This window comes from Lagenorhynchus albirostris, chromosome 17, assembly GCF_949774975.1.
Source record: "Lagenorhynchus albirostris chromosome 17, mLagAlb1.1, whole genome shotgun sequence".
NCBI classification, from domain to species: domain Eukaryota; kingdom Metazoa; phylum Chordata; class Mammalia; order Artiodactyla; family Delphinidae; genus Lagenorhynchus; species Lagenorhynchus albirostris.
This window is the reverse complement of record NC_083111.1, coordinates 7691526-7705150: the sequence shown is the minus strand read 5'-3', so window position 1 is coordinate 7705150 and position 13625 is coordinate 7691526. Positions and strand designations below refer to the sequence as shown.

General features: G+C 49.9%; 1 protein-coding gene across 4 annotated transcripts in view; it reads right to left on the bottom strand.

The window, feature by feature from the left end:
* Positions 1 to 13625, bottom strand: part of CHD7 (chromodomain helicase DNA binding protein 7) — a 173135-nt gene that overhangs the window by 13873 nt on the left and 145637 nt on the right. For all 4 annotated transcript variants that reach the window (XM_060128597.1, XM_060128598.1, XM_060128599.1 and 1 more), the window contains exons 20-28: positions 10835 to 10945; positions 10543 to 10748; positions 8005 to 8204; positions 7670 to 7829; positions 3318 to 3407; positions 2748 to 2851; positions 1283 to 1412; positions 668 to 740; positions 451 to 508 (exon numbers count right to left, since the gene is read on the bottom strand). In XM_060128597.1, coding sequence (XP_059984580.1) covers positions 451 to 508; positions 668 to 740; positions 1283 to 1412; positions 2748 to 2851; positions 3318 to 3407; positions 7670 to 7829; positions 8005 to 8204; positions 10543 to 10748; positions 10835 to 10945 — 1132 coding nt within the window. The remainder of the gene's footprint in view (positions 1 to 450; positions 509 to 667; positions 741 to 1282; positions 1413 to 2747; positions 2852 to 3317; positions 3408 to 7669; positions 7830 to 8004; positions 8205 to 10542; positions 10749 to 10834; positions 10946 to 13625) is intronic.

Sequence of the window (13625 nt, the reverse complement as noted above, 5' to 3'; positions counted from 1 at the left end):
ACATACTTTGTGCCACAGACTACGTGATAAGGGTGCTCTCCTGTAATGTGATAATCTTGAACGTAAAAAACAATCACATGATTGTTAGCTAATGATCTTACATTAGGAAAAAAGGGTAGTAGTGTCTCAATAAGCTGGCAGATACTTAACAAATGCCCTGTTTTTAAGAGCTGTGTTTCTAAAGATGCTTAAAAGTTTTCACCACCTGATTTGAAACATAAATATGTAAATTATCTTAATCTAAAAAATAGTTATTTTATCAAAGCAATTCAACAGAATGAAAAACCGAGAATAAACAGGCATTAGAATTCTTCACAAAAGAGGTGAGTCAGCATAGATGAAGCGGCACTTGAAGACGCCGCCGTGGTGAAGCGGCAGCAGTCCAGCCGCAAGGCAAGGCCTGCACCCCACTCTTCAGCCCTGCTCCCCCCGGCTTTCAGGGAGTCCTACCTGGGCCGCGTATTTCCATGGGTTCTTCCTTATCTTCTGGAGGAGAATTTGCAAATTCCTCAAAAGCAAAGCGAGAAAGAGAAATTATTTTAATTTGGGGTTTTATTTTGCTTTTATCTTTTAAAGAAAAGGCCGTTATCTATAAAGTTTAACAAGTCTTATATGAGCATACAATATTTTACTGGTGCCGTAAAAGTCAATGTACTCAAGTTCTTACATCTATTTCATCCTTGAACGGCGTTCTGGTTGGTTTATATTCTGGGTCTTCATCTTCTCTATCAAATTCTCCCCTATATAAAATTTATAAAAATGTTTAAATCACACTGGTTAGCAAGAGACTGAAGGGAGCCTGGGAAAGAGCAACAACCCGCCTGATGCTACTTTGAATTCTGTGTCTGACATCCAAAGCGACTCTGTCGGTATTCAAAGCGTGCAGCCATGAGGGGTAGGGGTGTGTGTGTGTGTGTGTGTGTGTGTGTGTGTGTGTGTGTGTGTGTGTGTGTGTGTGTGTGTGTGTGTGTGTGTGTGTGTGTGTGTGTGTGTGTGTGTGTGTGTGTGTGTGTGTGTGTGCGTGTGCGTGCGTGTGTGTGCGCGCGCGCGCGCGTTGGGGGGCGGGGGGTTGTCATCATTTGGAAAAGACAAGTTGCAGATTATCTAGATCATATATTGTGTTTAAATAGTCATTATGATATATAAACAGACTACACTGGTAAACATCACTTAAGTCCAAATCAGATGCAATGTAATGCACAGTGCCGTGTAAGAACTGAACCCTGCCAGTAGATGTGACACTGACATAAAGTTTATTAAAATTTTAAAATGTCCTTCTTACCCATCACCGCCATCTGCTAGCATGTCTGTTCCTCTCTGCTCGGCAGCGATGGCCTTGGCATCGGGCATACCAACTCGTTCCAGGAAGCACAGCGCGGGGTCAGCTCGCATGGAATTGTACTTCTCGTACCCTGTGCCGTCCCACCGGCCCACAGAGGACACACACGGAAACAACGAAGGCCCGTCACTCACAGAATCACGAGCACGGCCACCCCACCCGTGGCTCTCGACTGAGATGATCACTGTATGTTGGCTTTAAACGAACCAGGCTGCAGTAGCCTGTTCTACGGAACCCTTATCCCCGGGCAGATTTGGAGGGGGAGGAGGGGGCCCGGTTACATTTCAGGGATGTTATCAGAACGACTGCAAATACTAACGGAAAAACGGGTTCAGAATAACTGCAAGGTGCCTGGGAAGGTGTCTGACCCGACCGTCCCCAGGATCTCATTTTGCTTGGCATTAAAAGGCTTCGTAATGTTCTTCCGTGACCTCTGCAGGGGTCCACCCCACCTTCCCCGGGAACGGCTTCAGTCCTGCAGGAACGTGCACCGCCGGCTGAAACATCCCTGTCTACGTCAGGCCAGCGAACCTGTCTTATTAGGTTTAGGATGATGCGTGTCAGTAAGATGACACTGTTCCCTCTATGGTTTTCAGACTGCAATTTGCTTTCTGACTGCCCAAGTTGACTAGATGGAAGATGGCAGATCCCAGCAGTGCACTGCGGGAAGATGATTTTTAGGCTGAGCTCACAGAACACGGCTGTGGTACAGAGGCAGAACAGCACAATTCAATTAGGATGTGTACCACCACACCCCGCTCCTAACTGCTCTAGAGCCGCAAGCCAAACTGTAATCATGAAAGGTTTTATAAGCCATCATTCTCCCCTTTAGTCAGGCTGGGCTGCTGAGAATACCTCCACGACCTCCAGAGACTCGGGATTATAATCAGGAATCGTTCACTGTATATATCATGCCAGTTCTGCATCCCCAGCCTTTCAAAGTTAACAAGGCTGCATCCCACTCAGGGGAGCCACGAGTTCTCGGCACTGACATTTGTGAAATATTGCTTGGAACAAAGCCCAGGAGGCACTTGTACAGATTAATAGCAGAGGTTAAGCCCACCGTCCACTTTGACACGGGCTGGCAGAGCCCGCAAGGGGAGCCAGGCTGGAAGCAAAGTTTAGGGACAGCTATAGGACAACTTGGCTATTATTAAAACAAATATGGCTTGGGTTTTATTTACAGCCAAGAAAGAAATGTTTTCTTCTCAAATACTCAACAAACATTCAAAAACAGCATCTGATATTTACAGTTCATATTAGATTTTTAGTACAGGAAATGGTAGACGCCAAGAGTCCTCTGGAACTATCCTCATTAATATTATGACTTTGGAAAGAGAATGCAAAGAGCTCTAAATAAAGACAAAGCCACACGGTCAAGATGTGGTCCAACAGAGACGCCCCTTACCGTGCTTGAACACTCCAATCAGGAGGGACTTATCAGCTTCCTTATCCCACCAATCTGTGGGGACTTCCGCGTGGAAAGGCTCAGGTATCCACACATCAGCTTCACTACAAAGACAACCGTTTACGTGATATTTAAAACAAATCCCAGTATTAAAAAAGAACGCCAAGGGACGAACGCAACCCGCGCCCCCTTCCCACAAGCACCTGAGCATCGTGAGGTGGGGCTGGGGGCGGCGTGAGCAAAGGTTAAAAGAAAGGGCAGAAGGCGGCCACGTACGTCCTAGCAGGACCAGAGGTGAACTTTACCACGCAGGGCCCCATTTTTTAAAGGTCAGCTCGGAACACTGGTCGTTTAGTTCACACCTTTTCGTACATCCACACATACATACGAACAGGCTTTTCCCGATTCTCATCACGTCCCCAGGCTGGTAGGGCAGACAACTGCTCTTGAGATGCAAAAAGGGAGAGGCGCCACTGACGGCTGACGGAGGTTCGAGGCGCGCCCCGCGCTCTGTTCTGACCGCCCGGCTCATCGCCGAGGGGAACGGGGTGAACGTGGGCTCACACCAACCTTGAGTCGGCGCCCTCTAGGATCTTCTCCGCCTGGTCTCCTATCACTTCTTGTCTCAGGTAGTACAGCATGCGGACACGCAGCAGGACCCTGGAGAGGAAGACGGGGGCGGGGGCGGGGGGGAGAAGTTCTTAACTTCGGGACTGTTTGCCAACAGCGGCTCCTGGCAGCTGCTGCTGTTCATCCATCATCCTGCCAAGGCTGATTAGCCATGCTGTATGGTAGGCTTGAAGCGTGACAGATGGTGGCACATAATCACCTCTGTGTGGTGCTTTCTGCTAGCTTCCAGCAGGCCTGCCTGGCAACCGCTCCCCCTGCACAGAGAGGGCCGGAGCTCAGCCCGGCCCGGGCACACTTCGTGGAGTCTACCTAGTGCAGCTTGTGAAGTTTAGACACGTAGCCCACCGCTGCCTCTGAAGTATCGAAGCGAGTTTGTAAACAACGGAGCAGATGGCTTTCAGTAACTGTTCTGCTTCATTATCTCGTAAAACTTCCTCAGCTGCTGCCTTAATACCATTTTTGGAAGCACATCAGAAGTTGTAGGAATAAACGAGATATAAAATCTGGTTTTACTACCTTACCATAAAGCCTCAATATGGAACGTCAGGTTTTTCAGATTATACAACTCTGCTTCCGAGAAAGGAAGATGGTGGTGGCAGTGGGTCCTTACGTTTCCCCCTTAAGGAACAGTAACCGTTTTTTATTCCTTCTAGCTTATATTACCTGGAAGCCTAAGTTATAGCTTAACAAGTAATACTAAAACATCACAAAGGAGATTAAAATGCGTCCAGTTCACTGAAGTTCCTAGTCATCTTCAAGGAATCAGTTTTTAAAAACTCATGGAATTCTAGGAACCAGATTTTTGATCTCACTTGGATTTCCTCAATGGCGTACACCTAATTCTTTCAATAATGCCCACCTGGTAAATCCCCATGGCCTGTCTACTCCAAGTCTAGCATCTCCTGCTGGACAGCCCCCACTGTGCATTCAGGACTCATATCTGAAGACTACCTCCTTGGCCAGGAGTAGATAACACCAAGTGCTACTCCCCTAGCTGGATAATCCCATCATACACTTGCAGAACACTTTACAACCCGTGTATCACACTAACACTAGCTCATTTGATCCTTACAATAACTCTATGACAAAGTGGAGCAAGTTACAATTTCCATTTTCACAAACATGAAAACTGAGGCCAACAGAGGACAAGTGACATATCCAAGGTCACAGGGTCACCTTGAGCATGGACCACTCAGAATTAGGCCTTCTGACTCCATCACTTCTTCATGTCTCTAGGGACGTGGCATTTGTCATTGAAAATATCAAAATGACAACTAGGGGCAGCTTCACCACAACAGGCCACTCCCAATCATACACAGATACCCCGTGACCCGCCTTCCTCTCCACCAACAGGCTGCTCCTGGCCAACCTGGGTTCTTAGCGGGCAAAGCGTGAGGCTGTAAATACCTGAATGCACTCCAAAGTAAGCGACCTTTCTGGATAATTCGTTTTTATTTTTTAAGATTTCTTTCTTTTGATGAGATTAAACATTGGCTGTGCCGTACTGAACCAGCAGAAGAGAAGTGACAGTGCAGGCCCCATGGCTGCACAAGAAGGACCTGCAACCACATCTCCCTACAGAGGATGCTTGGCAAGGGGACGCCCTCCACCTTTAGCTGGATCCTCTTTTATTCACCAAAACTCGGTGCGGCAGCAGTGGTCCTGACGGTTTCTCTACCTTCGGTAGAAGACAAAGTTTTCTACCTCGTGAGGAATTTTAGTTTTGTGGAGACTTTTACGAATGAACTGTGAAATGTCACCTTTCTTCTAGAGGAAAACATTCAAACCAATGCACTGGCAAGCTGAGTGGCCTGGCAGGATAACGGGGTGATGGGAGGTGGCCTCTGACCCTAAGGAGCTTGCACGTGGTGAGTCAGACAGACAGGACTCCTAACAAGTCCCCAGACCTCATTCTCATTTCAGCGGCTATCCCACTGGTGCCCGTTTTCTGGACCAGCATCAAGGCCGGGAGCACGTGTGCACTGAACTGTCCTACCCCCTTTTCGTCTCCTTCAACTTGAGACAGTTCCTGTCTTTGTCTCTTGAAACTTTATTTATTATTATTTTTTTTTTTTGCGGTACGCAGGCCTCTCACCGCTGTGGCCTCTCCCGCTGCGGAGCACAGGCTCCAGATGCACAGGCTCAGCGGCCATGGCTCACGGGCCCAGCCGCTCCGCGGCATGTGCGATCTTCCCGGACCGGGGCACGAACCCGTGTGCCCTGCATCGGCAGGCGGACTCTCAACCACTGCGCCACCAGGGAAGCCCTGTATCTTGAAACTTTTGAAGAGGACTGGCCAGCTGTTTTCCAGGAGGTCCCTCAATTTGGGTCTCATTTTCTCTCTGACTGCTCATCCCAGAGAGGAGATGGAAGAGGCACTGCCGGTTCTTCTCCTGAGACCCAGGGGAAGATGTGAAGAACACTAGTTACATCTCACGTACTAACTGGGCCGCATACCCTGCAGAAGTCTGTTACTGACATCAAAGTGGGGAATTAAAAACCGCCACCATGACACTGGAGTCCGGGAAGAGGAGCCGTTGTTCCCACACTAAAACCCTTCACTTACAGTTTGTCTGAATCCAGAGTTCGGAAAGTTATGGACCCCAAGTTCACATAAACCACAAAGAAACAGAAGTTTTCTAATAGCTCTAGGCAGGGCAGGACTTTAGGGAGAACCATTATGCTATGGCAGTAACAGCAGTTTCTGAGGTGCCAAAAGGGTTTGAGGTAATGGTTTTGAAGACTCAGAAGGGAAAAATTTTGTCGGTCAAAATCCAGCAATGATGATCAAAGCGAGTCCCTGAAGGCACCACTGCATTTAAAAAGGGACGAGAACCACAAGTCAGTGCGACCCAGGAGTAGCAGATGTTCTCCAGGAGTTATTTCACTGAGGTTTTCGACAACCCTGAGGGGAGGCAGGGTTCCGAGATGGGCAGGGCTGCTCGGAAGCAAAGGTGCTCGCTGCCCCTTAACTAGCTGAGGGACCTTAAGCACCCGAGACTTGGTCTCCTTGCCAGGCAAATGGGGATGAAAGAGCACGACTTATCTTAGACAACTCAAAACACATAACCCCTAGGAAGCGCTTGGCGTGCTGCCAGCATTAGGTGCTCAGACTTTTGCTGCTACGATGTCTAAGAGAGACAGACATTTATTTAAGCTCTATTTGACGAATACAGAAAGTGGGTCTTTGAGAGGTCAAGGAGCTTGCCCCAGGTCGCCCAAAGCCAGGAAGGGGAGAGCTGTGCAGCGGTAGCGCTGCCTGAGCCCGGATACCGCACATGCACGCTCAGAGGACGGAAGGAATCAACACATGTGGACGCTGGTGTAACGTGTCGGCAGCTCACAGAGCTCCAAGCGAGGAAAGGAATTCAGGCCTAGTATCCTTCCATTATATATAATCAGGTTCTGGAAGTGAAGATAAGGACTATGATTCTAAGCTCAGAGGTAAGACGAAAGGACCCAGTAAGTGAGGCATCATGAAGCAAAAAATACCATGTGAGCTCCGCCGTTGCTCGACTGAAAGCAGTCAGTTGAAGGCGGGATCATATAAAGTTAACCATAATCCTCTAATACACGTCGGTGAAAACTTAGTTATCCACAACGTCCACAGCAGCATCATTCACAACGGTCAAAAGGTATCAGCCAACCCAAGTGCCCACGGATGGATGGATGGATGGGTGAACAAATGTGGTCTATACGTACAGCGGAATACGGCTCAGCCATGAAAAGGAACGAAAGTCTGGCATAAGCTACAACACGGATGAACCCTGAAAACACTGGGCTAAGTAAGTAAACCAGATACGGCAAGGCAAACATTGTATGATTCCACTTATGAGGTACCTAGAATAGGCAAATTCACAGAGACAGAAGGTAGAATGGTGCGGTTGCCAGGGGCTTCGGGAGGGAGAAATCATTTAATAGGTACAGAGTCCGTATTAAGGTCAACAAAAAGATTTTGGGTATAGACAGTGGTGATGAGGACACAGCAATCTGAGTATGATCATTCCCAGTGAGTTGTTCACTTACAAATAGCTAAAATAGTAACACTGTGTCATGCATCTTTTACCACCCAAAAAAAAAAAAAAAAAAAAAAAAAAAAACAGTTACCTGAAGGCAGGCTGCCACGTGACTTGGCATCATATTTCAAGAAAAACAGTAAGGTTGTACCAACACAGTAAACATGGTATAATAGCCTCACTGATATGTATCTAGTATATACATCTACTTAAACACATGCATGTTTAAGAAGAAGAAGGGTCGCCAGCTCCCCACGACCGCCCTCCCTGACGTACTTGTTGCAGTGGTGCTTCAGGTGCTTCTTGTAGCTGTCCTCCTGGAACAGGGCATCTGGGTTGCAGCCGGCCAGCCAGTCAGCGTCCTGCACCACTGGATGCGAGCTCTGGGCTTTCACCTTTTTGCCCTTCCGCCCCCTGGGCACCGGGGCTGATAAACCTACAAGCAGAGTAGTCATGATAACCATAGCAACAGAAGCTCTCCACGACCCTGGTTATGGCGTCAGGGTCAGGAATCTCCGTGCAAGGCAGGGACACACGGGGTCTGGGACACGTCCCGAGCGTCCCCGACAGCTCCCTGGGACCCCACCGCACGAGGCGCGACGCCTACCCACCGGAATGGTTGACCAGGGCTCGCGTCTGGCCATCGGCCGTGGGCGTGATCAGATCCCAGATGAAGCTCTTGATGTTCTCGTCCCCCCGGTAGTGGTTGAGGCAGTACACGAGGATAGTCCTGCAGATGGTTTCCACGTCCTGCTCGCTGAGCGGACGCTTGTAGCGGCCATGGGAAAGGATGTCTGTCCAGCGCCCCCAGCTGCAAAGCAAACATTCACATGCAGACGGTGCCTCTGGGTTTAGACGTGCGGCTTTGGTTTCATGGTCAGGTGGCAGTGTTAGGAGAGCCTGGGTCAAAACTAGCGACATATGACATCAGCTTATCGTGAGGCAATCCAGGGTGCCGTTACCACCCGGCCGTGTGTTCACTGCGTCGCCGGGCAGGGGCTGACACAGCCCTTCCCAGCTGAGACCTGGAAACCCCCTGCTCCACTTCACGTGGGCATGGTTCGTACTTGCCGGAGCTGACCCACCGTTTGAGATGGAAGGTGACGGGAATGACTACCCCCAAATCAGGGATGCACGCGGCTAAAGGTGCAGCTGCATCTATTCACCTCCAAGGGACGCCCTGATAATTAATGAGAGGCCATGAAAGGTCTCCCTTTGAGACAGGGGTGCTAGGTGCCAAGTATAAGAGCACTCCTAGGTCCTTGTGTGAAACGGGGGGAGAGAGGACCGTGGACAGACCTACGCGTGCAGTGCACAGGCAGACGCTGCGTGAGCGTGCCCTCCCCGGGTTCCAGGCGCTCAGGGCAGGAACCAGCCTCCACGCGAGGGGCACAGTTCGCCCCACGGCCCCGCCTGGTCCTCCCAGCTTCAGAGAAGTTTCCCCAGTTCCTCAAATCGCCTTCGGACACACGGCTCTTTCTGCTGGGAACTGTCTCTTCCTCCCTGCCCGACGACGTCCCACCCTCCCTCTTACCCCAGCTAATTCATGATATCCATTCACGCGCCTCCTTTGATCCCCCACCCCCCACAGTGGGCAGACAGCCCCGAGCTGCATCTTAGAGAGGACGTGCCTCTGCCCCACTGGCATGTGAGCACCTGTGCAGCTTTACCAGTTTACTGCCCTTTCTGCTGGTTCACCTGCCTGCCCACCTGCCCCCGGGGTGGGGTGGGGGGGGGCGCCGTAACCACCTGCTCACGGCCCTGTCCTAGCACAGTGCCCTGCAGGTGGTAGGTGTCCAACACACCTGATGCCCATGGGAGGCGGGAAGGGCGTTACTGAAAGACAGATGTCCTGAGCATACTGCTCAGCTTCAGCAGTTATTCATGTTCCGTCTCTAAAGTTAGCAGCAACATTCCCAACTTTGATCATTAGGGTGAAACACGGAAGCAGGGGAAGCAGCAAAGGGCTCGGTAGCTAGGGGTGGCCAGGAAAGAATGCCCGGCTTGCAGAGATGACGACGAGAGGTGACACAGCTGCCGAGACACAGGACCGGCTGCAGGGAACCTCCTTTACTGCATAAGCAGCCACTGACCCAGCAGTCACCGTGCCTACGGGCCCCGCACTCTGCCCCGAGGACACGAAGAGGGAGCCCTGGTCCTCGCGGAGCCCTTCACCAGGGCTCCAGCAGGAGAGGCTATCACCTGACATGCCGAGTGTGACAGCAAGTGCAGGGAGACCCTCTGGGGCAGGTGCTGAGGTGATGCCTGCTCAGAGGTCAAGGGCAGGAGATGGTGGGCGGGCAGGGCTGCATGTGGAAACAGAGGGAGCAGCGCACACGGCAGGAGAAGAAGCCTCTGTCCCAACAGCAGCCCGGGGTGCCCGCGGAAAGGACCCACGAGACAGACAAGGGCCAGGTAGGAGCCCTGTCTGCCACGCTGGCAGGATGTTTGTGTTTCTTCTGAAACTAATGATGAGCCATCGGAAGAAAAAAAATCACAGAGCAGATGTCGCCAGATCTATAGAAATACCGTTTTGGCGGCAGCTTTTTCACTGGAGCGGCATTCGCCGGCAGTCCCGCCACATGCCAGAGCAGGCGTCGTAATTTACGAATCCAGATGGGCACCGAGCACCTGCCTTTCGGAGCCCTGTGTGGGCGCCGGAGGGCCAGACATGGGTCAGATGTGGATCTCGTGGTCCAGTAGGAGAAACACGACCCATTCAGAGAGTTGAAATGACCGCCATTTATGTTGCAGATGACTTGGAAGAGCTATACAAGTTGAGACGATTGCCTTTAACAAGTTTTTATAATGGAAAAATAATGAAAGATTACCATAGTGGTAAACTTTATGTGAAGGTCCACTAGGAAAAGAGGTTGTTATTCTGAGACTTTGCTCTGAGTTATTAATGACTAGCAAGTCAATTTGGATGTGACACAATTCCTTAAGGGGCAAAACCCCCTTCGAATCCGTGAGGATCTGCACGGCTTTCAGCTCTTTAAGCAAGAGGCCCCAGGCCTGCCCGGGTTGCGTCAAAGGCATTTGCTACGGGGAGTCACAGAAATCCAAACACAAATAGGGTTTTCCTCCGCCACTTGGAATTCTAACTATTTTTCGAATGAAAGTCCACCTGTCACATGAGCCTGACTCACCCATAGACGAGCAGGTTCTTCTCTACTCGGAAGCACTCGCTCCTGGCATAGCCCTGGGACCTGTCCTGCGGCCGCCGTGGTTTCGTGCTGGGCTTCTCTTCAGAATCGCTCTCCAGGTCTGAAAATTCCATCAGCTCATCCTCCTTCACTGCACTGTACAGCCTGGTTTGCTTCCTCACTCTTGGAGTGTCAATAACCAGGTTGTTCTGAAAGACAGCAGATACATTGGAAACTTCTGAAAAAGCAACCCCTGGGGGAGATCAGGCAGACTGTGAAGGGGCCTCTCACTCACCCTCCCATTTAAGGCATCAATATCCAATTCCGCCTTCTTAGCCCACTTTTGCCAGAAATTTGGATCATCCAAGGAAATATCTGTCCTGTTTCCAGATGCAACAAAACTGGCCTAAAAGGGAAAAACGCACGCATTACTTTGAGATGCTTTTCTCAGTGGCAAAATGCAAAGCAGGTTTCACATATTCATTCACTCGAACATGGGCCCATCCTTCTACCGTGAGCCAGAGGCTGTGGCCCATGGGACTGGGATGAAGGACTGTCCCTCAGGCAGCTCACTGTCCAGGGGTTGATAAAAGGTGATAAAATAAAAGATGACAGCACAGCATAGTAAATGACAGGCAACAAAGGTACGTACAGGTGTCACCAATATACAGAGAGGAGCCCTAACCAGGCTCAGGTTGGGTGCGGGTACAGGGAGGGCACTGCTGGGAGGAGAGAACAGACCCTCCAGAATACGGTACCTGGACCAGAGTGTTACAAGCCCACAGAACAGGAAAGCATGTGGAAACGTTCAGGGCGGGGCATGTGCAAAGGCACAGAGAAGAAAAGTGATCACGTGTCGTACGGCTGGGGATTTGGGCAGTCAGGGGAGTGCAGCCCAAGGTCAAGCTGGTGGGGAGGCAGAAGCCGGGTCAAGCAGGGCCTTGCATGTCCTGTTAACAGAGTCTGAACTCCATCCTGAGGTAGTGGGGAACTCTTTGAAGATGGGAATAATCTCAAGAGGTATGCGACCATATCCAAAGTCACCTGCCAGAGGGACCACAGCGGTGTCCTGGAGCAGGGAGGGCAGAACAAAGAGGACAGGCTGCGGCCACAGTTTAGGGAGGAACAGTGAAGACCGGCAGAAATGAAGAAAAGGATACAGTCTAGAAGGCAGTCTTTAAGAGGTAAAATTAAAGGAGTTGGAATCTGAGTGGATGTGAAGCCTGAAGGACGAGGAAGCCAGGAAAACCTCAGCACCCAACTCTGGCATCTGAAAGGTGTGGCTCAGGTGAAAAAACAGGGGCGTGTGTGTGTGTGTGTGTGTGTGTGTGTGTGTACATGCATACGCGTGCAAACAGAGGGTGGAGGGACAGGGATGATTAATCTGCTTTGGTACCTACTGAATCTGAGGTGCCTGTGAGGATGGAGGAAAGAACCTGTAAAGAGGCTGAAAGATGTGAGCGAGAAGGTGCTGGGTCACAGAGCCCAGAGGAGGAGAGCCTTTCAAGACTGGAGTAGCTGGGACAACTGAAGTAGCTGAAGTAACTGGATATCCACAGGCAAAAGGAGGGAGCTGGACCTCTGTCTCACATCACACACAAAAATTCACTCAACAGGGATCAGAGACATAAAGTTAAGAGTGAAAACTATAAAACTCTTAGAAGAAAACACAGGAGCAAATCTCTGTGACTTAAGGTTAAACAATGAACCAAAAGCACAAACAATAAAAGAGAAAATGGGTGGGCTTCTTAAAATTAAACACCATTAGGAAAAGACTAGGGGAAATATTTGCAAATTGTATCATCTGATGAGAAACTTTTATCTGGAATTCTTAAAGTTCAATAAAAAAGACAACTCCCTCAAAAGAGTTCAGAGTTGTTCAAAAGATTTGAATAGACATTTCTCCAAAGATGATATATATATATATATATATACATGGCCAATAAGAAGACGAATAGATGCTAAACAGCAGCAGAGAAACGCAGATCGGACCAGACTGGGCTACCACTTCACACCCAGTAACAGGACGGTAATCAAAAAGTCAGACAACGAAAAGCGCTGGTGAGGATGCAGAGAGATTAGAACCCTAAACACTGCTAGTAGGAAGGGAAAATGGCACAGTCACTTTGGAGAACAGTCTGGCAGTTCCTCAAAGGATTAAACACAGAGTTAACATACGACCCAGTAATGCCATTCCCGGTATATATGCAAGAGAAATGAAAACATATGTCCACAAAAAACTTGTTCACAGATGTCTGTAACAACAGTATTCATAATAACCAAAGAACGGAAACAATCCAAATTTCATTATCGGCTAGTGAATGGATCAACAGTCAATGTCCATTATCAAGTGGTAAACGAGGTATAACCATAGAATGGGATATTGTTCAGCGACAGAAGGAATGTCTGACGCGTGCTGCAACACAGATGAACCTCAACAACACGCTGAGTGAGCGAGGCCAGGCACAGAAGACCACACGTTGTATGATTCCACTTATATGAAATGTCCGGAGTAGGCAAACCTCGAGAGACAGAAAGCAGTTGAAGGGTTGCCAGGACTCCGAGGGGGAGGGGACGGGAGGCGGGGTGGGGGGATTGTTACTGGGGTGACGGAGACGTTCTAAACTTAGATGTGGGGATACTTGTACGAGTCTGTGAATACGGGAAATGCACTCAACGGTACACTTAAAGTAGGGGAATTCTGCGGTAAGTAAATTCCATTTCAATAGTTGTTAAAAATGAAAGCGTGGCATTGGGCCTGGGTGTGGATGGGGGAAGCCTCAGAAGGGGTCCTGGGCGGAGGGCATGGAGTGGAGAGGTGAGGGAGGGGTGGAAGCTGGCAGGTGGGAAATTAGCGGAAAGGGAGGCAGGGGAGAGAGCTGCGTAGATAACGCTTGCGTGGCTCTTCGCTGCGAACGAAGAGCTGCGGGCTTGTAGCCAGAGCGGAAAGCAGATGGGGTCTTCTTCAGATAGGGGCGAGCTGACTGGTCTGAAGGCTGTCAGGGATCAGGATCACAGGAAAGGGGGGAGAGGGTGACGGAGCAGAGGCTCAAGAAGCAGAGAGGGCGGGGCCGGAACACAGGTAA